The 20,316-nt window shown below is 36.1% G+C and overlaps 1 protein-coding gene across 2 annotated transcripts in view; it reads right to left on the reverse strand.

Moving 5' to 3' along the window:
* Positions 1-20,316, reverse strand: part of NUP205 (nucleoporin 205) — a 46,110-nt gene that overhangs the window by 8,227 nt on the left and 17,567 nt on the right. The window contains exons 15-33 of one of the 2 annotated variants that reach the window (XM_057386156.1): positions 19,735-19,944; positions 18,875-18,974; positions 17,244-17,381; positions 16,804-16,993; positions 16,027-16,147; positions 15,472-15,553; positions 14,882-15,046; positions 12,612-12,736; positions 11,546-11,660; positions 10,412-10,582; positions 9,360-9,434; positions 8,485-8,642; positions 7,247-7,327; positions 6,216-6,407; positions 4,492-4,762; positions 3,935-4,033; positions 2,417-2,565; positions 1,502-1,693; positions 623-744 (exon numbers count right to left, since the gene is read on the reverse strand). In XM_057386156.1, coding sequence (XP_057242139.1) covers positions 623-744; positions 1,502-1,693; positions 2,417-2,565; positions 3,935-4,033; positions 4,492-4,762; positions 6,216-6,407; positions 7,247-7,327; positions 8,485-8,642; positions 9,360-9,434; positions 10,412-10,582; positions 11,546-11,660; positions 12,612-12,736; positions 14,882-15,046; positions 15,472-15,553; positions 16,027-16,147; positions 16,804-16,993; positions 17,244-17,381; positions 18,875-18,974; positions 19,735-19,944 — 2,756 coding nt within the window. The remainder of the gene's footprint in view (positions 1-622; positions 745-1,501; positions 1,694-2,416; positions 2,566-3,934; positions 4,034-4,491; positions 4,763-6,215; positions 6,408-7,246; positions 7,328-8,484; positions 8,643-9,359; positions 9,435-10,411; positions 10,583-11,545; positions 11,661-12,611; positions 12,737-14,881; positions 15,047-15,471; positions 15,554-16,026; positions 16,148-16,803; positions 16,994-17,243; positions 17,382-18,874; positions 18,975-19,734; positions 19,945-20,316) is intronic. The other variant, XM_057386163.1, reaches the window with a different exon arrangement.

Genomic DNA, 20,316 nt, shown 5'->3' on the forward strand with positions numbered 1-20,316 from the left:
AAATAGCATACCTTGTCTAAGTCTTAAAKTTTTCCAAAGTGTTTGAACTCCYAGTGTGTCACTAAGAAYTGTAAGTTTAAAAAAGAGGACTGARGCTTGAAATCAAACAAGGTGATTTCTCTTAAAGATGGGTTTTCCCTTTCTGAGACCTTCTCTCAATCACCTCACAATGACTAACATGGCAATACATCAAGAAACCTCCAAGCAATATATAACTGTCAACGCTGTTTTTTTAAACCCATAACCAAATATTTCTGAAATAGCATTTAATTCACTGCTCTTTCAGTGCTTTATGGGGAGGACAAACTCTGTACTTCATCATCTGCAAAGTCCCCAAAATTAGTTCACAGTGTAAGGTGGTTTTCAAACATTACAGTCTAAATTATTTAATAGTAATATCTTAATCGTTTATACCCACAATACCAAATAAATTTTTATGTACAAACAAATTCTTCTCTCAACAAAAGGTAGCTTTAAACTGAATTGACAGGTTTAAGGAACACACACATGCAAAGAATAAACCCACAAATCCTTGTTCAAAAACCGTGAGCTTATAGAAAGACATTATGTGCTTCCAAGGCTGCATTATGGTTTTATCATCAACCAAGGGAYCAACACTTACCCCTGGTGGCCTATTTCGGGTCGCATGTCATACACTTGGCACTGTGCCAGCTGCACAATCACTCCAGACCGCAACAGCTCTAATGCACCTTGCTGACTTTTAGCCACTCGAGTGAGGAATGCCTACAGAAGAGTAGAGAAGGTTACATTTTGGAGATGCACAATGAGGCTYAAAATGTCTACTTTCTTGCTTAGTTTTAGCGTAATTTCAAATRTATTATTTTAATATAATATCTGTAAGGAATACCTTCAGTGCAGGTAGCTCAGTGTGCAGCTGCAGTCTGAGCTCTGAGTGGCAGWAGGCCCAGGGCAAGAGCCTGTGAATTGCTTATCCTTTGCACAACAAAGGGCAAGAGGGAGGTGTGGTACTGGCCACAGGAYTGAACAGTCAGAGACACAGCAGCAGCTGAGGACTCAGCTGGAAGACCCCAGACTCACTCACACAGACTGTGAGGGTATAAAAGGGCTTCCTTTGTTCAGGATCCCTCYTTCAAGGCACSAGCTTGAGCTCTTATTTTGTTGYTGAACYGTGATTTAATTATTTGAAGGATTTRGATGTCTGAGACTCTCCCCTGGGAAACCTGAGGTCAAACTGGTATGGAAACCTGGACTGACAGTGGGAGTGTGGAGAGTGCAGGCAGTCAAGTGGGGCACCCATCAATCACTGGAGTTGCTCACTGCAAAGGGGCTTTGGTCCCAGCAGTTAAAATCTCTGGTGGTGCAAGTGACTGCCAGASTCCTCCTGAATGGTCAGACAGGAAAGTTTCCTTAACAATATCTCCGCGAACAATGAATGCCAAGTGTAGACAAACACCTTTTRCTAAAAATAAAATTAAAAACCAAAYACCACACCACAAAATCATTTCTGAAATACCATTACCATTTTGGATTCATAGGTGTACAGCGCCTTAAGCAAAGGGGGCTGAGGTGTGAGCAAGCTCTGAAGGGCCCGATCATCATCTGCCAGGCTATCCACCAGCACCTTCAGATAGCCACTATTGGAGAGATACAACAGCCACTGCTGCTGCTTGTCTACTGAAACAATGTGGTCCAGTAAAGCCAATGCCAGCATCTGGGAGAAGGGAAGGAAAAAACAAAACAAAACAAACAGAACAGAATTAAACCTATGAGATCAACAAGATTTTTAATAAATCCATAATATTATGAAATGCTAAGCAGTTTTTTTCTAACAGCTTCTTATAATGCATTTCTTCACTACAATTGCAATAATTTATGTGAAAAATATTTTAAGATTTCTTGGCACTAGTACAGTATGAGCCAATCACCTTTCCTTTACTATTCTTTTAAAAAACATTACAGATATTGTTGATCAATAACTAAGGCAAGATATTTTCACGAAATAGTGCCTGAAGCACTATTACTATTTACAACTGGTTTGCCTTCTGACTAGATTATCATCTACTGRCTACTATCAAAAATTACTTCATTATGAAGTCAGCACATCTTCCCAAGCTGAGCAAATAAACTGGTGAGTCCGTGACTTAAAAATATTAACAAGTAACGATTACAGGGGTCCCTACCTATATCTTTTGCAGCAGAGCCTTCTACCCTTATTTTTAAACAATAGGACACATAGATTTGTTGAGAAAAAAATTAATATGCAGATATGCCCCTACTTTCAACAGCTTGAAGGAAGAGTGGGAGGACAGACACATGAAACAGTTCAAGTATCTACAAARATGTTCTACCCCAGTAAACTGCCCACCTCTACACAGAAATAAAATGTTCTTTAAAACAAACAGAATAGTAATTTTAGAAGAATAGATTCATTTACCCGGCCTATCTCATGGCCATCACAAGCATCTCGACAAACCACCTCCATCAGAGCTGCCCCATAACTCTCAATAGTTGCCATGTTTTCCCGTTGTAATTTACTAAACACATCTTCAGGAGCTGTCAAATGTTCCCACATAGTTTTTTTAGCTGTAAAAAGCAAATAAAAAAAAAAAATAATAGATTCAAAGACAGGTAGCTTAGCATTAGCTTAACTACAGATGATGCCACATCCTTCAAGGCATTCTCTATACCTTGCAAGTGAAATGCCCCAAATAATGGTCAAGGGYTTTTAAATGAACTGTACATGTTCTACAAATCCACTATTTCTGAAAATCACACAGACCAGCCAGAGAAAAAAGTGTAGGTCTATATACATACACCAGGCTTGTAAACAGTCTGCTTAAAATAATTCAAAGGTTTAACAGTTTGGTACTTGTTACATAGAAAAACTAATTGAAGTGTTCAAGGCCAGGTTGGATAAGGTTTTGAGCAACCTGATCTGGTGTCCCTGCCCATGGCAGGGGGTTAGAATGAGATAATTTTAAAGGTCCCTTCCAACCCAAATCATCCTATGATTCTGTGAACTTTCACTGGGACCAAAGCATTCAGTCTGAGGTAAGTAAATAAGGTGACTTAAATGGGAAAGAAAACAAAGTCAGTAATGAACTACACAGGGGTCATAACAAATTCATTGTTTGATTTTATTCCTTTACTACTGTAGCTCAAAACACAGACCAAGAGTCTGTATGCAGGTACTAGACAAGATTTTTTTTTTCAATCTTTGAGCTCTAAGTTTAAATAATCATTAGAAACACTAACAATTCAAGTATTTAAGCCATTCACAGAGAGGATGTGATATTACCRTAAGCAATCTTAGATAAATAGCAGTTCTAGTTAGCTTATTTTTTGCTTATTTTTTTGGGAGAGGATGGGGGTGGTGTGTGTGTGTGAGGCTTTTTTGTTTGTTTCTTTCCCCCTAGGGGGGATCTTCAGACAAAGGACGAGAAAGGGTATGAAAGAATCCTCGGAGTCTGAGGTTTTTTGTGTGGTTGTTATTTTCCTCTTTTTTTTTTTTTCCTTTGGAATATTTTTGTTTTGTTTAGGTTTTTCTTTACAGGATCTCTGTGGTATGAGTGTACATCAAGATGTGAAGACAATAAATTTCTACTGCTACACCTACTTGAAAGCAGTTGGTTTCAAGTAATCTCTAGTCCTTTGACAGTCTTGTATCTATGATGTACAACTTTAAAAGGACACAAATAAGTATCCCCTTTAGTGCTAGAAGTCAGAAAATTAATATTCTCATCCAGAACAATACATTTTGACTGCATGTGTAGCTAGACAGGTCAGAATATAAGATCTGCATTGTTTAACATAAGGAACTAATTTCATAGGTTCTTGGAGCAAGATGTTTTCTATTTGTTTTCAGAAGAYAACTCAGCATGCATAAAAAGTACCATCCAGGGTTTAATAATAACATTTTTTTTTCTCTTTTCCAAACACAGTTGGACCATACCTGCTTCTAAAGTGTCTGGTTCATCTGGTCTCTGAGCAATCTGCAAATAATAAAGCAGTGATCCATAAAGATGTGTCCTCACTCTCTGGAAGCCACCACCTGGTTAATAAGAAACATTTGCAATTAAAAGCAAATAAATGTAAATTCCATAACACCATATTCCAACTGGCACTTAATTTAACTTTCCTGTGGCAGTGCAGGCAGAAATAAATATAACAACTAGATTTGTTACAGTGGAATTCTACTGTCTGCAGAAAAGTATGTTTATGAGTAAGTTCAGCAAGTTTATGCTGCTCCAAAAAAATTACAATATGAAATCCTCTTTACAGTCATTTACATATCTCTCTTCTGTTTGCTGTTCAGATGTTTTTTAAAAAGTGTTTGCTGACTTTTTTTGCTAGYAATATCACTTACTAATCACATCTATACTAATCATGTAAGATCCATCTAATTGACTCTAACAAAAATCTTCACTGCAGCAACTGAAAGCAGYTCAGCCCATCTTTTTACTCTTGGCAGTTGGAATTTACACACACACCCKGCAAAAGTCAGCACACCTGTTTTCAAAATGAAATCCAGCAGCTTTCTTAAGATGATGTGGAGGGAGGAGTCACCAATGGAAGCAAAACCCATGGATATGTTCTCAGAGCCAGGTGATGAGGTAAAAGAACCATCCAACATCAAGACGTATTGGGACTGTCCTGCCATTGGGAGTGCAAGTGGCTGCTTCTGCTCTGTTTTCACAGACTGGCTCAGGTGGGCTGTCAGGGTGAACACAGCCCCTGCCACCACTGGCATCAACTCCTGAGCTGCGTCATCATCAAGGATCTTAACGAAGAAGAAAGGGAAAAAAAAGGCAAAAGAAAAAAAAAACTGTTCGAAAGTGTCTGATTTCATGACTTAYTACAGCAATTAAATTAGCCTCTCACAGCTATTTCATTTACGGATGCATAAGGATTTCATTAACATGACACTATTTAAAACACATCAAAATCAGTAATGTCAGAAACTTGTTAAGAAACCTGAGCTGAACACATTTTAATCAAGAAGACTATTAGCCTTCTGGGTTTTATTTACATAAATCACAGGCAGGCTGATAATCAAATCTGGATGACAGAAGGGGAAGAAATGAGTTGACATTTCAGATGTTTTATTAGCCAAGTATCTAAGCCTAAGTTAAGGAAAGAAAACTGGCACCTTCTCTGCTTTACAGCTATTTTATTATCATTAAAAATGTGAAGGTACAACTTAGAAAATTCAAAGGGTTGAGCATTAAAGGAGCATTAAGACAATATGGAAAAATACTAACAAGAGGTTTGCATGCACTATTTTTGTTCACTCTATTATTTAAAAGGTGAATATGATATCTTTACTACTAATACTCAAGGACTTTTCCTTTTATGCAATACTGTCATTTTGAACAGTAGTTCAATTATTTTCAATAGACAGTAACAATTTTTTTTCTGAATTTCACAGAAGTCTTCATTGAGGTGCTACAGAAAATTAAGGCTCAAATTTCTTTTCTGCAATGRTCTTAGTAAAGAGATTTCTTCAGCTAGTGAAGGCCTCCCTTGTTTCCTGTTTAATTTTGTTGACAGAAAAAACAAAACCAACATTCCACTAAATGGCTTTTAGATAACTCTTACAGAAAAAMAAGGAAGRAACAAAAACAAAACCCAAAAAGGTGATGTTTTTCCTTGAAAATATATAACATGTTCATATATATTTCTCAAATCAAAACTCTATTAATCAGAACTACATACCATGCAACTCTTGCAATAAAACACAAACATAATAATGTCCCAGCAACCTAAACAATGCATGGATCCTTCATTAAATTTTGCCTTTGACAATGGCTGGGTCAGTAGTAACTGTCTAGTCTGTCTCAAAATTATTACTATAACTCAGCAGTAAAACATCTATACTTGTAAGACAACCTCACACTTCCAAAATTCCTCCTATTTGTAATATCTTTTAATTTTTCTACTAAGAAGCTTCATTCAACTCTAATTTTTCAAAAGAAACAGCAGTAAGATTTGCAGTGAGGTATCTAAATGCAATAAATTAGCAAATTAAGTAGTTTGTCTTCAGCCTTCAGTAAGTTCTTCTTTGTTTCTCATCAAAACACCTTTTGCAGACTACCATTATATTGCAGAAAACTAATAAGAATACTAAAGGCAGACAAAATCTTTCTGGATTACAATCAAAAYTGCAGCACTTTCACATAAAAAGATGCAGCAACAAAGTTCAAGGAGAGGGTTGATTTTCAGAAGAGCACTACCTTGTCATGCACATCCTGTAAGAGGTCCCGGATAATCAGCTGTCTGTCCTCAGCTTGTATGAGATCCTGGGGGCAGGCAGTGAGTATGATTTCCACCAGCTGTCTCCATGACTCCAGAGCATGCCTCTTGGCATGGAGGCACTGCAGCAGCTTGTTCCGTTCCACTACATACTGCARGATTGTGTTGATCTCCTGAACACCCACCACAAAGAAATTCAGTTACAGTGTGCCAAAAGAAATTCATGGCAAAGACAGACTTCAAGGTGACAATTTTATCTATTAGTAACAGTCTTCAGAAAAAAATGTGAAGTCTTCAGCTTATTAGAAACAATTACTTTAGATACTATTACTTTAGCAAGGTGGCTCATTCAATTTCTGAGCTGCTTTTCACAGGGCCTTTCATCATTAATGTCTCAATCTCATAAGAAAAAAAAATGACCAGGAAAATTCTTATCTAGCACTTTAAAATCAAAACGTTTAAAAACAACTATAAAAAATCTATTTGTGCCTTTTCTTCCCATTTAGTCTGAGTCATTCCTCCCCTATCCTTTGAATCCATTTAACCAATTTCAACACAATTTAAAAGATGGCAGGAAACTCAGAAAATAATTAAGCTCCAAGTTTACTGAACTGCAATCTGTGTAGAAGAAAGGAGAAATAAATTGGCATCCCCTGTGAGAGAAAGACAAGATGAACTTGGCTGAAAGATGAACACACTGTACTTGTCAACAACCAATCTYGACATCAGTATATAACTGCTTTCTGTACAGTGGGGTGGGAGCAGCAATTGCTATCACTAATGGGGGAGGGAAGGGATTAAAGGAAAAGAAAACAGACTCCAGGTCTGCTGTTTAGAAAAGAATACAGTAAGAAGTAGTTTATCTTATTAAGTTTYGGGGTTTTTTCTTCAGGAATTATCAACTCTGTTAGGACTCAAATCCACAAGCTTTTATAGTAAGGCTTACTGCTTGACAGGGTATGAAATCCACCAAGAGCAACAACAAACAASAGATAACCTTTTCTATACTTACCTCCATAAGTAAAGGTCTCTGGCCTATTGCTGCCATTCCTTGAAGGGCATTGACTTCTGCAACCAGAACTCTGTGAAGGTACTGAAATAAAAGAGTTAAATATGAAACTAATGATGATATGGTTTAACCTGGCAGGTAGCTAAACACCACACAGCCATTCACTCCCTGCCCCAGTAGGGTAGGGGAGAGAATTGGGGGAAAAAGAAGTAAAATTGGTGGATTGACATAAAGACAGTTACATAGGACAGAAAAGGAAAGTGGGAGGAATAATCAAACATTTAGAATTATCTATTTATGTTCTAAAGGCAAACAAGTGATGCACAAGTGCAATTGCTCACTACCTGCCAATTGCTGCCCAGCCAGTTCTCAAGCAGCAGCCCACAGCCAGCTTTCCCCTTAGTTTATACACTGAGCATGATCTCATATGGTATGGAGTATCTCTTCGGGTCAGTTGTCCTGGCTGCTTTTCCTCCCAGCTTCCTGYGCCCACAGCCTACTCACTGGTGGGCTGACATGAGAAACTGGAAAGYCCATCACTAAAATACTGCTTAGGAACAACTAAAGGATCAAAGCATTAGGAACACTGCTCCCATCCTAAATCCAAAACACAATACCATTAGCAGCCACTATGAAGAAAAGTAATGGTATGTGAGTCAAAACTAGGACAAGTGACAAGGGAGATCTATTCACACCTCCTAAAAGTATCTAGGAGATGGCTACATAGTGACAGATACAACAGATGGACAGGGATTCAAACAAGTTTTACTCATTTTTTAGGGTCACAGATTTTTTCAGGACTATTTATCCTACACTTGTCAAGTATTCATCACAATGTGCCACAATCTTAAGTAAAGCCTCCAAGAACTACTGCAGTATACAATAGTGTTGCAGTTGTAATTGTGTACACATATGTAGTGCTAGGTAGTTGTGTACTTGTGACCAAAGAAATACATAGGGCAGATGCAGTATCATCATGTGGGTGTTTCAAGATGGGAAAAATAGAAAATATTTCCTGAAAGTGTCTTAAGCTGATGCATCTGTCTACTGCAAATGAGAAATCAGTGTGTGCAATGAAGAAGAAATAAATCTCAATAGTTTGCATAAATTTTGCATATATCTGAAACATATCTTTTCATGTGAAARCAAGGTTCAGAGTATTATTAATACAGAGTATTATTTATTTTTAAATTAAGATCTAAAAYAGCACATTCAACTTGAAAACAAAGACCACTGCGCACCTTGACGTTGCAGACTACTTGTCCACGTGCATTCTTGTGCTCACAATTAGCAATGACTTGCTCAATCTGAGCCCGGTCAAAAAAATCCAGTTGTAAAGGCTCTGGAATGTCCTGACTGAAGTCAATTGAATCCAGGATATTTAACAACTTTCTGCGTACTGGAAATGCAAATTCAGAATTGTATTCAGRAGTATCAAAGGGAAAACAAAAAATTGACAATAAGAGCCTAATTTGCCTTTGTAAGTCTAAATCTTCATCTTAATGTGAAAAGTTTCAAAAGAATGCACTGAATCTGCAGAAAGTGCTATCAAACTATATGCTATACATTTTCTAAAGCTACACATTCTTAATATGTCTTATATTATATTGTTCTCCTGTTACATATGTATGTCATCCAATATYTACAAATACAAGATTCCAATTTTTTCCACTAAATGAAACTAGGCTGGTTTTCAGTAAGTACTGCAGTCTTATGTYGAGAAACTGTAAGGAATCTGAACTTATTTATTTGGGACTTATATTCTTTGCCATGAAAACACCAATAYGCTCAGCCTTAGCAACAATCACACTGTTTCTACTACTAGCAATAAATTTTATAGACTGCCACTCTCCCATTGCATCCTTGCACAGATACTTAAACACACTCTTTGAACTGCCTTCCCAGTTCAGTACTTTTCACTCCCTCCAACCATTGATATCAAGGTTCTGTAATTTATTTTYTTCCCCACATTAAATAAAATGGTTTCATATACTGCTGCTGTTTAGAATACCTATTACACTTTCTTTCCCAAAGTGTCCTTTCTGGAGGTGGCCCTCCTGCCTGCTTAGGACTAGATACACTTTACTGATAAATAATCACCATTCATAATGGTTACCTTTGGAAGCAGTGTCAAAGTGGAGAAATCCACTGACTGATCGACTTTCATCTTCCATCCCTCCTTCACCATCAGCTGAAGGTAACAAAACATAACGAATAAATAAAAAAGAAATCTAAGTGAAAAATATKACCTACTTTACTAATAGTGAAAGAGAAAGAGCACAGTGATAAACCAATAAACATTTCACATGGAAGTCTTCTAATACAGCCATGAGTTAATAAAATGAAAACTATACTTATCTCACAAAAGCTATCCAATTATCATATACAGATCACAAAAGACTAGAAATGCCTGACACCTCACCCTCCAATACGAATAATGCAGTTGGATGGACACTGTAAAATGAGTAGGGCGTCTGAACAGTTTCCCATAGTCAGATCTCCACAAGGATTAAGAGAGTGTTCAGGCCAATAAAGGTTAGGGAAAACATCATACTGCAGKAGCCTGTTAAAATAACTTCCATTCATTTTACTTTCTTTACATATTCTATTGTCATCTGGTTTTATTTTTCTTGATTTATTTCTACCCTGTTCTAAAACTCMAAAATCTTGCCTTTTTATTTAATGTTGCATTTTACACCACACTGGGATAAAATATCATTTTTGTGATGTCATAATGTTAAAATCAAAATTGACCTGAAGCCACTACTGTCTGTGAGAGAGGGTTCAGAGCTTGTGACAGACATTTACACCAAKAAACTGTCTAAAACCATTTACCATGGAAGACCCTCTACCTTCTCTATACTGTAATGATTCTGAACAGCAGCTCAACATAAATTATTCTACAATTTTAATTATTTTTTATATTCTCCTCTCCTATCTCATGAATTATTTTTAATTTTYCTATCAGCAATGAACAAAAAGATGMCCTGATTYCTTTCACTTTGGAATCCACAACCACCACCATCTTTCTTCCCATCTCTCCAGTGGCAATTCCACACTTGATATCACAAACAAACTGTCACAAGCTTATAAAGGAAAGAATTCAAATGAAGCCTCTCATACTCCATTTATTCCAGCTTATTTACCCTCACAATAGGCTCCTCTTACCCAAGTATGGCTTSACAGGCATGTCATCAAGCAGCAGATGCAGCAGTCTCTGTGTGTGGGAGCGCTGGCGGTTCAGCGATGTCACTCGCATTTCTATAGCTGCAGTCTTCATTAGCCAAGACATTTGGTTYAGTGTTGAAATCTCATGTTCTGGATGGGGATAAGGCAACACTTATAAAACAGAAYAAATAATATTACTTATTCTAAAGAAAGCATTTTTTCATTAGAAAAAGCTTTTRGAGCATGTCATTATTTATTATTTGCTTACCAAAATGTTTATGGGACAAAAAGACAGAAATCTGTCAAAAGCCAATAAACGTGGTTATTTTGAAAATAGATCATATACATACATGCAACTAAGCTTATATACATACACAACAAATCTGGACACAGCCTGTAAAAACAATCACTGTGGAGACTGCAGTGCTTCATGAGCAAATAGGGTCAGTTACAACTGTAGTGAAAACAACCATTTACCCAAGTGAACTATAGCTTTAATCCAAATTGGTAAGACTGGAACAGAGGTGTCCCAAAATCTTCATATTCTATACTCATCTAATTTAGATTTTTAAGTTATGTAAGAATCACCTACAGCACTTTACACATACTGGGTACATGTATTTGAATGCTAAGTTTAGTGTCACCGAACAAGACGGATGGTCAAGCATCTGATAAAGTGAATAGGTAYATTTATTCCATTTCAGACACCTGAAAAATATTGATTTGAAATATAAAGCATATCTATTAGCTTAAAAGTACTTTATTCAAAAACAGGAAAGATACAGGTGGTTACAACCATCAGCCTCCTATTTGCTTGGTTCTTTGTAACACTCTTTTCAATTTTATTTTTTCTTCTGCAGCATGATCTAACAAATACRATAATTGCCTTATAGGCTGGGATGTGCTTCTGGAGACGTGGTACATTCCCAAGCTAACATTCTTTTCCAGAAGTTCAGCACTAATGATGTGAAGTTCTTAAGAAAGAGTTCAATCTTTGTAGAATTAAAAGATTAGCTGAGCCTGCCATTAATTCAGTTTAATAATGCTACCTTTGGTTCTTCTTTCGTTCCTAGGGAGGCCAAACAATGCATTGAATTTTAAGCATGCACAATCTTAYCATAGAAGAAAAATTACCTTTGATAGAAAATGGCAAGTACTGAAGCTGAGTGAATAAGAAATCCTGACTGGTCCTCAGATACCTCATAGTTGGACCCGAAGTGTCAGAGCATGCACACAACTGATAGATCACCTGACGATCAAAACCAGCAGATATCCATGTAGAGAATTGATTTTAAAAACAAACCAACCACCAAATCAAAAGAAGCAGAGTACTGTTTTACTGCTCAGACAATATTACCAGCATTTATGGTAGGTTTTCCATCAGCTTTCTCTGAAGTTGAACATACTATTGGTAATAGATGTTGAATTATGATACTGAAGAGCTATGAGGATGTGGATGATCACAATGGTTCTTAACATGACACTAGATAACACTGTTTGTTCAGTTCACTTAAAAATTAGTGTATTTTTCCCTCTGTACATCCACCAAGACAGAAAATGAAATAAAGTTTCCCCACTTTTACAGAATTGTCTTTTCCTTCTAACAATGTTTAAATCCTTTCTAGAGTCCATGGATCTTCAACATGATATAACCTATGATCACATGCTAGGATCATAGGATCATATGATCCTATGATTTAAGGGCAAACATCAGATACCTTGGACATCTGTCTAACTTGGCTGTCTCCCTTACCTAACCTCCTCATGCGTACATTATGTCATGGCTACAGAATAAAGCAGAAAATTCCATTGGCTTATTTGGAATTACATGTTATTTACTGTCAAACTATGCTTCCAAAATTAAAAATAAAAGAAAAAAGCATATTGTTGCAATGGACTTAAAGGCTGACAAAAAATATTTAGATTTAGTTTTATAGTACGTCCTGATTCCATGTTTCTGACATGAGTACAGATTCTTTGATTTCTGTGACACCACAAGTTAATATTTTTGCACACAGAAGAAGGTAAAATTGAAATAGTTCAATATATATAAAAAACAGACATTTTAAAAACAAAACATGCATTTTAAAAACAAAACTATTGTCAGAGTCATCAACCATCTGTGTTCAACAACCAAGATGYAGTTAATTTTAGTTAGAGCCTACTTTCAGTAAATGGCAACTGAAATTATACCGAATACCTGGTAACAGAGTTCTGCAAGATGAGGAGATTCCCGAACTGCTGTAGGCCCATTCCTTGTTTCAGTACCCTTCTCGAGTATGTTCAATATAGCATGAAGGCAAGTCCGTGGGCAACCCAASACACCTGAAAATAGAAAAATAACTTGACATTCTAGATCTTACTTTGCTCCATAGCAAATATAGGTTAGTMCACAGAAATACTAAACCTATATTGTTCAGATACATTGTGCTGCACTATACTGCTCCACTAAGCTGCAGCAAAAACAACTGGCAAAGTTTTATCAGTTACTGAAAATCAAAGAAGGAACCATSTTTCAGCAAAAATCTAATGAAAATATTTACATTTAGTCTGTAGTCTTTTGAGCTGCTGGTGAATCGATTTGCATTCTTGCTTTTACACTTCTAAATGAATAGCCATTTGACAATTTCAAAGAACAGCTTTAAGTAATTCCTATCTTAATTTACAAATATAGCCATTATATGACTAATGCTCCTAAAGGCACCTGACCCTGCAACAAGGTGAATACGGAAAARATTTGAATACTGAAGTCAAAATCCTGTCTTTTTGCATTCTTCWTTTAGCCAATCAATTCTTTCATCCACCCAGAAAGGTCCTGAAGCAGTAAAAACATCAATAACCACACAGTTCTTACAGGAGAAATAATCTTCTCTGTTTGAACRTGTATAATTTATGCTTTAGCAGGAAATTATTATCTTGAGGTAAATGTCTTACRGTCATTATTTCTTCACATTATTAACAAGATAATTGAAAGATGYAGGCAAGGTTCTCTCACACCTTTGAGAAAAATTTTCTCATCACTAACCTAATATATCATACCATGTAAAACTGTGTGGGTGCAGATCAGTTACCTGTATTGTGTAACTATTGAATTTCAAAATATCTGAAGAAACAAAGTTCAGGTCCTATCTACTCTTCATTTAGAACTATGAAGTAYCAAAAACTGCTGGGCCAATAGTGTCCAACACAAACCTAAAGATAATGAGAAATATTCTTCTCTAAATAACTAAAATCAAATTACTGAATCTTTGTTCAAACTTGTTTATATAAAACATCTTTTAAAACAGTTGAGGAATTATCTTGTACTTCATACTAGAAGAGACACTATGACATGTCAACACAAAACTACCACGAGGTTATGATACCAAACCATTGTTCATGGCTTTATACAGCTAGGTCTTGAAAACTTCAAGCATCAAGACTGCATGACCTCCCTTGCCAACCTGTTTCACTGTGTTCTGGTGCAAAGGTTTCTCCTATTTTCAATTTGAGCCTCTCTTGTTTCAATTTATGCCCACTGCCTCTCATCTTCCTGCCACACTCCTCTGAAAAGTCTGGTTTTAGCCTCATATTAATGTCTTCGTAGGTATTCAAAGATTTCTATTAGGTCCCCCCTCAAAGCCTTTCTCTTTTCCAGACTTCMCTCAGGTTTTCCTCATAGGCTGAGTAATCCAGCTCCCTGACRATCTCTGCTGGACCTGCTCAGTCTATTTTGTAAAATACAAGTTAGAAACTGAGGAGGCAAACAAGACATATTAACACACTATTATTCTCATCAATTCAACTTTAAATCAACAGGAATGATATTTCTAAAGTTTGCACAGACATATAAATATTTTTTAAATGTATATATATTATTAATGTATATATATATATATTTTAATATATTGATATATTAATATATTAATATATTAATATATTAATATATTCCTAGCACTAGAATGAAACCCCACAGGTTTTAAAAGGTTTTCTTCTACAACGCTGAAAAACAAAACTGGGTTTTTTCCCCATAATGAACTTCAAACAGGAGTTTGAGGAGGGACAGAATGGTAGCCAAGCAGTAGAACTAGTTCAAACTGACAATCTTTTTTTGTACATTCACATTTGGATTCATATGCAGGTTCTACTCAGATCATCAAATCAATTTCTTTGTATGAAGGACACAACTACACTGCATTAATTAGAAAATACTTTAATGTTTCACTTCTAAATTATCATTTTCCCCCACAATTCTAAATTCAATCTGTTCTAAAATCCAACTTAAACAAAAAATCAAATCCTCAAGTTGTTTAAATGCTGCATTTGAGTACAAATATGTCTTTTAATGGAGCTTATGAGGACTTGAACAAGTCCTGTTGTCTTATTCTTAAATTGAAGAGGAACTGCCTTTCCCCATAAATTTTCCAATAAATGTTCTGAGTGTTGGTAACAGAATTGATTAAATGGCAGATCAACCTCTCCACTCCATACCTGGATCTTGCAAATTTGTGGTGCTGACAGGTTTCTTTAGTTCAAATCCCAAGAGATACAGAGCAAGACTGGGAGGACTACACTCAAGAGAGGTGATAAGGAGATTCAGAATATGGATCCTAGTTTCATGATGGATTTGTGCCCGCTTCTTCTCAGGCTCCAGCTCTAGGTTAGAAAAAAAAAAGGACAAAAAACAAAAGTGGTGAATAATGAAGCAAAAAAATCAATTTAATAGAATAAGCCTCAGAGTCTTCAAGTTAAATACAAGAACGATAAGGTATCAACTTAACTTAGTGCAAAGGGATACAAGACCAAAACTCCAAATTACTATTAATACAACTCTAAATAATATAGCCAAAGCAATGGTAAATACTTGTTTTCTGAAAACAGACTCTGTTTGTAGTTGGCTCATCATGCCGTAGACATACCTTCCCAAAACATTGTGCTTTTCATTCTGATAAAGGTATAATTCCACAGAACACAGAAGTAGATTGTTTCCTGACTTGAAAGCACTTTTTATACCTCTTTCWTTAATTTCATTCTGTGCAAAAGACAACTGTTTAAGCCTTTTTAAGAAGCCTTTTACATACCTTCATCTGGATTAATTAACTCTTCTGCATCTTCATTGTCTAAACATTCCACGAATCCAGCCATCAGCTTTTGGCTAATACCCTATATTCAACAATGGAAAGATGGAAATGAACAGAAYTTTAAGAGTACTAAATCCAATATTTTTCATAATTCTCTTCACATAAATTGACAGAAGTTCTAGACAAAAATTATATAACCTACTTAATAAGCAAGAGTTAAGAGCCACAGTTGATTTAGGAACAGGTTAACAATTAGCCACGGAACAGAAAAAAATCTTATTACATACGCTAAATTATTCTCACAGACTGAAGACTGTRAAGTCACAAAATTGTCCTTTTCCTTCTAAAAAACATTCATGATTTTAGTTTCTTCAACTCACAAAATAATTACTTTTCCAATGCCATAATAGAAGACTTTTTAGACATGGGTATATATAAGATAAAATATAGTTTTAATATAGTTGATCTAGAAATCTATCCTTTAAAGAAACATTATGAAGCCCCAGTATTTCTACATCAATTTCTCTTCCCAGATTCAAAAAAACAGATACTTACCTGATCATGTGTGAAATCACCAACTAGTTTTATCTGGATGTTGGAATTATCAGAAATACAGCACAAAATCTTGGCACTTTCAAAWGCTAGTTCAGGATTGCTGTTTCCATGGTAAAGATACCTTCAAACACACAAGATTGTTGTAATGAAATTGTTGAAATCTTACTTTTTCCAAGACGGTAATGCACAGGTAAGAAATTAAATAACATTTAGAACTTAGAACATTTACAAATCAAATTACATGAGATAACATTAAAGCTTCAAACAAAATTTCACTTTACATGAAACACTTAACAGTCCTCCATTGGGAGAGCTGAGTAGGCTGAGTAGGGATAATAACCTTTCCTGGAATTTTAAACATTCTTTTTATGCAAAATCTACATTAAACACCACAGCATAGGTTTAAACATTGCTTGCAGGCCTTTAACACAGTARGGACAATACTGTAAAGCATGGACAACAGCAACCAAATGTATTTAGCTTTCCCACTATGACAACTGAAGTCTGGAGAAAAATGAAAATTATATGCAACGGAATCACTGCACATAATGTAGACAGGAAGAGATCATAAGAGGGGAAAAATTCAGAAAGAAAAACTATAAATACAAATCCCAAYCCTGCACTAGATAATCATGGATCACACCACCTGTGAAGACATCTCCCCCAGCCAAAGAAAAAAATCAAGAGATAATCTGTGTAAAGAGAAGTACTGGCTCGTAAAACTAATGAAACTCTTTTATGTCTAGAACTCCTTTCTTCTCAGCACTTTGCACATACCTAGCGATATTCACCACGTGATCTGCCTTTTTAGTGCGAGGATTGATTCCTTGAAGCAGCTGCTCCAGTGGTGTGACAATAAGGGAAAGGTGGCTCTCCCGCAACAGATCCATAAAAATATTCTCCTTCTGCAGCGTTAAGTTTAGAAGTGCAAGGCAATGCTGTACAGCTTTTTCTAAATGCTTCTTCCCTGCAGTGTACAAARAACATGAGAAATAAAAAGGAGCAGCTAAATAGACTACATTCATAAATATCATTCATCAGGCTTTGCACCAAGAAAAAAAAACCTGTCAGTTGTTTATCAGTAGGAAAACTTTCCCCAAAACACAATTTTTAAATGCAAAAGACACAACATCAAGTTACAGATATGCAATGTCAGCTTTAAATCCTACTTACTCTACATTTTAACATCACATGAAAAATTAATTCTAGGCATGTACCGGGAAATGGAGCATACATATCAAGCTGTTTGACCCCTTCYTCAAGCAAACTAAGGCAAAGTTCCAGCATTGGGGACTCATTCAACAGATGATACATCAAATTGAATCCAGGTGGTTTATATGCTATTATTTCTTCTCCTAAAGACAAAAGGGGTAAAGAAAAATAACCTCTTATAAAAAAAAAATCCATTATTCAAACTAGTACAAGGTACACAACATAACAGCCCCCAGTGTTCTAAGCAACATCTTTTGTACAAAGCCTTCAGWTATTTTCTTCATATAGAAGCCATTGAGTTAATTTTAAAAGCTTGGGAAGAGTTGTAATGGCAATTAGCATCACTTTTCAKTATATAATAACACCATTTCATATTTAACCAGTTAAGATTTTTTCCCAAGCAGATCTGACCAAAAAGAAACTGGAAAAAGTTTATCTTCGTCCAAACTTGCACCAAGAGCCTGGATAAGGGAAAAAGCATTTCCAGAACTCAAAGAGAATGGACACTGAACCCGATCCTCACAGTGTAGGGATAAACTCCCACAACTGTTGCAATAATGCATGCGAAAATGAAACCACTAGCCTTAAATGCAAAGACTTTACCACATGAAATAAAAGTAATGCTTCTAGTTTATCTAGGCTCYTCATAAACTGTGGTAGGAAAAGCAGAACAGTAAGACTCTTTTTTAATATGCAAGTGGGAACAAGGGTACAGTTTTGGCATCAGCTTTAGCAGTGCCCTTTTTCCATTCATTCTGTGTGTGTGCCACTCCATCACACACCAAAAGACACGCCATGTCTGCCACTGCACAGCCACATACTGAATCTGTTAAAAAAATGCATCTACTCAAAACTAGATTAACCCATTTCTTCAACGTATCATGTAACCCACAAATAATCATAGAAGTTGAAGGACTAGCTGAGGACAGGAATGAGCTAACAAAYTCCCTAAGCTAGTTATCCTGCCAAGTACTGTTTGTCAAAATACGAGGCAAAGGGCTTCCAACCCTAAAGTTTTCAATTAAGAAGTGGTTCTCACAACACTGCTACAAGAAAACCCACAGGCATCAAGATGGAATTCATGCTAGGAGACTCTGTATTAAGAAAATAATTTTGAGCCCAAAGAAGCCTTARATTTCCTGTAATGAGGCAACTGTCATCTACTTTAGCCTTTTAAATTACTTCAGGTCACAATTGTACTGCTACTGTCTGCTCTGCATAATTAATACATCAATAATAGTAACACTAAAGCATATTTCAAATACCTGACACCTTTAAATTAACCCTACAAATAATGSTGATATAGATATATCTAAAAATAAACCACAGAAGTATAGAGGAACAAGCCAAACCCAAGGTGTTAAGTGCCAAATGTTGCTCTTCAACCAAATCAGAAATGAAAGAGACAGAAGTTACCCTCCTAGAGGRTAACTAGGAAATAGCGTACATGAAGCCCTACAGAGTCAGCAAATCAGATCTCAACACTATGTAGAAATTTTTTAAACATCTTCCTATTTTAAAGTCTGGTCTAGCTTTCCACCAGCTTATTTGCATTATTAAACAAGATCCCAAGATAGAGGCAACAGAGCAAAACAAGTTACAATTCTGCTGTCAGTGAAAAAAYGAACAAGTTAACCTTGTAACTCCACATATTGGTCCACAAAGTCTTCAAGTTGAGGCTCATAGTCCCGCAATAATTTGTAAAACACTTCGAGGACTACCTCAGCTACTTCCCACTGCAGATAATCACAAAACAAAGAAAAAAAATCATACACAGATTAAGACTGATACTGAAACAAGACCAAGATGACAAAGAACACAACACACAGTGCAGTGATATACTGGATCAGAAGCATGGCAAGGATTTCAAAATTAGATAATCATACCAACACCATAATTCATCATGCCAAATAATTCRAAAGCCCAAGCTTCCTTTCTGAAATGAAATTGAATGCTGAAACAGATTTATTACCTGTTTTAGGCTCTACTATACAATATATTTATTAGGATATCGAAACTATAAACAATAAGGAGTTTTTATTGGGTATACTGCTAAGAATAGATCATGAACAGCTAGCTTCCAGGATACAGTTTAGCACTTACTTTCATTCAGAAGTATTGTAAAACAAAACCAAATTCCTTGGTTCAGCAAGTCAGAAATATTTTAAAGCAATATTGTGAAAAGGACTAATCTGACTTCTAGATTTGGGCACATAATGTTCAGAAGTCATTAGCCATGTAGTAGACTTGCAGAATCCTGTACAGCAAATAGAAGTCCTGAATACAAACTTTTTTTTAGAGATAYTTTATACAGGTTTTTTTTAAGTATATCCTGACCAATAGTCGAAATATCACCTRTTTACAACATCAAAACACTATGAAGTGCTCTAGGTTACTTCTGCTGCATGAAACTTGCACAGCTTTCTCAAACAGAACTAAGCCACATCAACAACTACATCCTAAGAAAAAAAAAAAACATTTTTGAACAAAAATTACTTTTTCAGCAGCTCTGCGGTAAGCTCTGGTGCGGAATCGGAGAAACACAGAATCCCTGAGGAACTGGAGATAGGGATCAAAGCCTGGAGGGCGGAGACCTGCTCCCAAATTAGCTGGGAAYGAGCTCTCCACTAGAGTGCTGATGAGTTGACAGAAGGCACGAGTTAAAGGATATTCCTCACATCGGGACTCAATCTCATTCAGTTCAACCTTTCCAGGAMGACAGCAAAAACAGGAGAGAAATCACAGATTTTGGAAGAGGAAGAAACGTGAAAACAAATAACGTAATACCATCATCTGAGAATTGCTTTACAGTGAATCAACTTAGCAGAATTTTTGTCTATGTCACACTATAGACAGAGMAATAGCAGCAAAGCATCAGTACTGTTATTTGAGTTCAGCAATACACATTCATTCATTTCTGAGGGACTAGAAGATACGCCTCAAAATCTATMTACTTTGCTTTTATTTACCACTGTTGTTGGAAGTAAGGTGAGCTGTACCAAGATGTAACAAAAGTGAGTCCAATTTAGGAAAATATYAGTAAGAAATGCTCATGAGGGATTTCAGGGTTTAGATGCT

The sequence above is a fragment of the Malurus melanocephalus genome, unplaced genomic scaffold, assembly GCF_030028575.1.
Source record: "Malurus melanocephalus ecotype Western Australia unplaced genomic scaffold, MMel_1.1 scaffold_16, whole genome shotgun sequence".
Taxonomy (NCBI): domain Eukaryota; kingdom Metazoa; phylum Chordata; class Aves; order Passeriformes; family Maluridae; genus Malurus; species Malurus melanocephalus.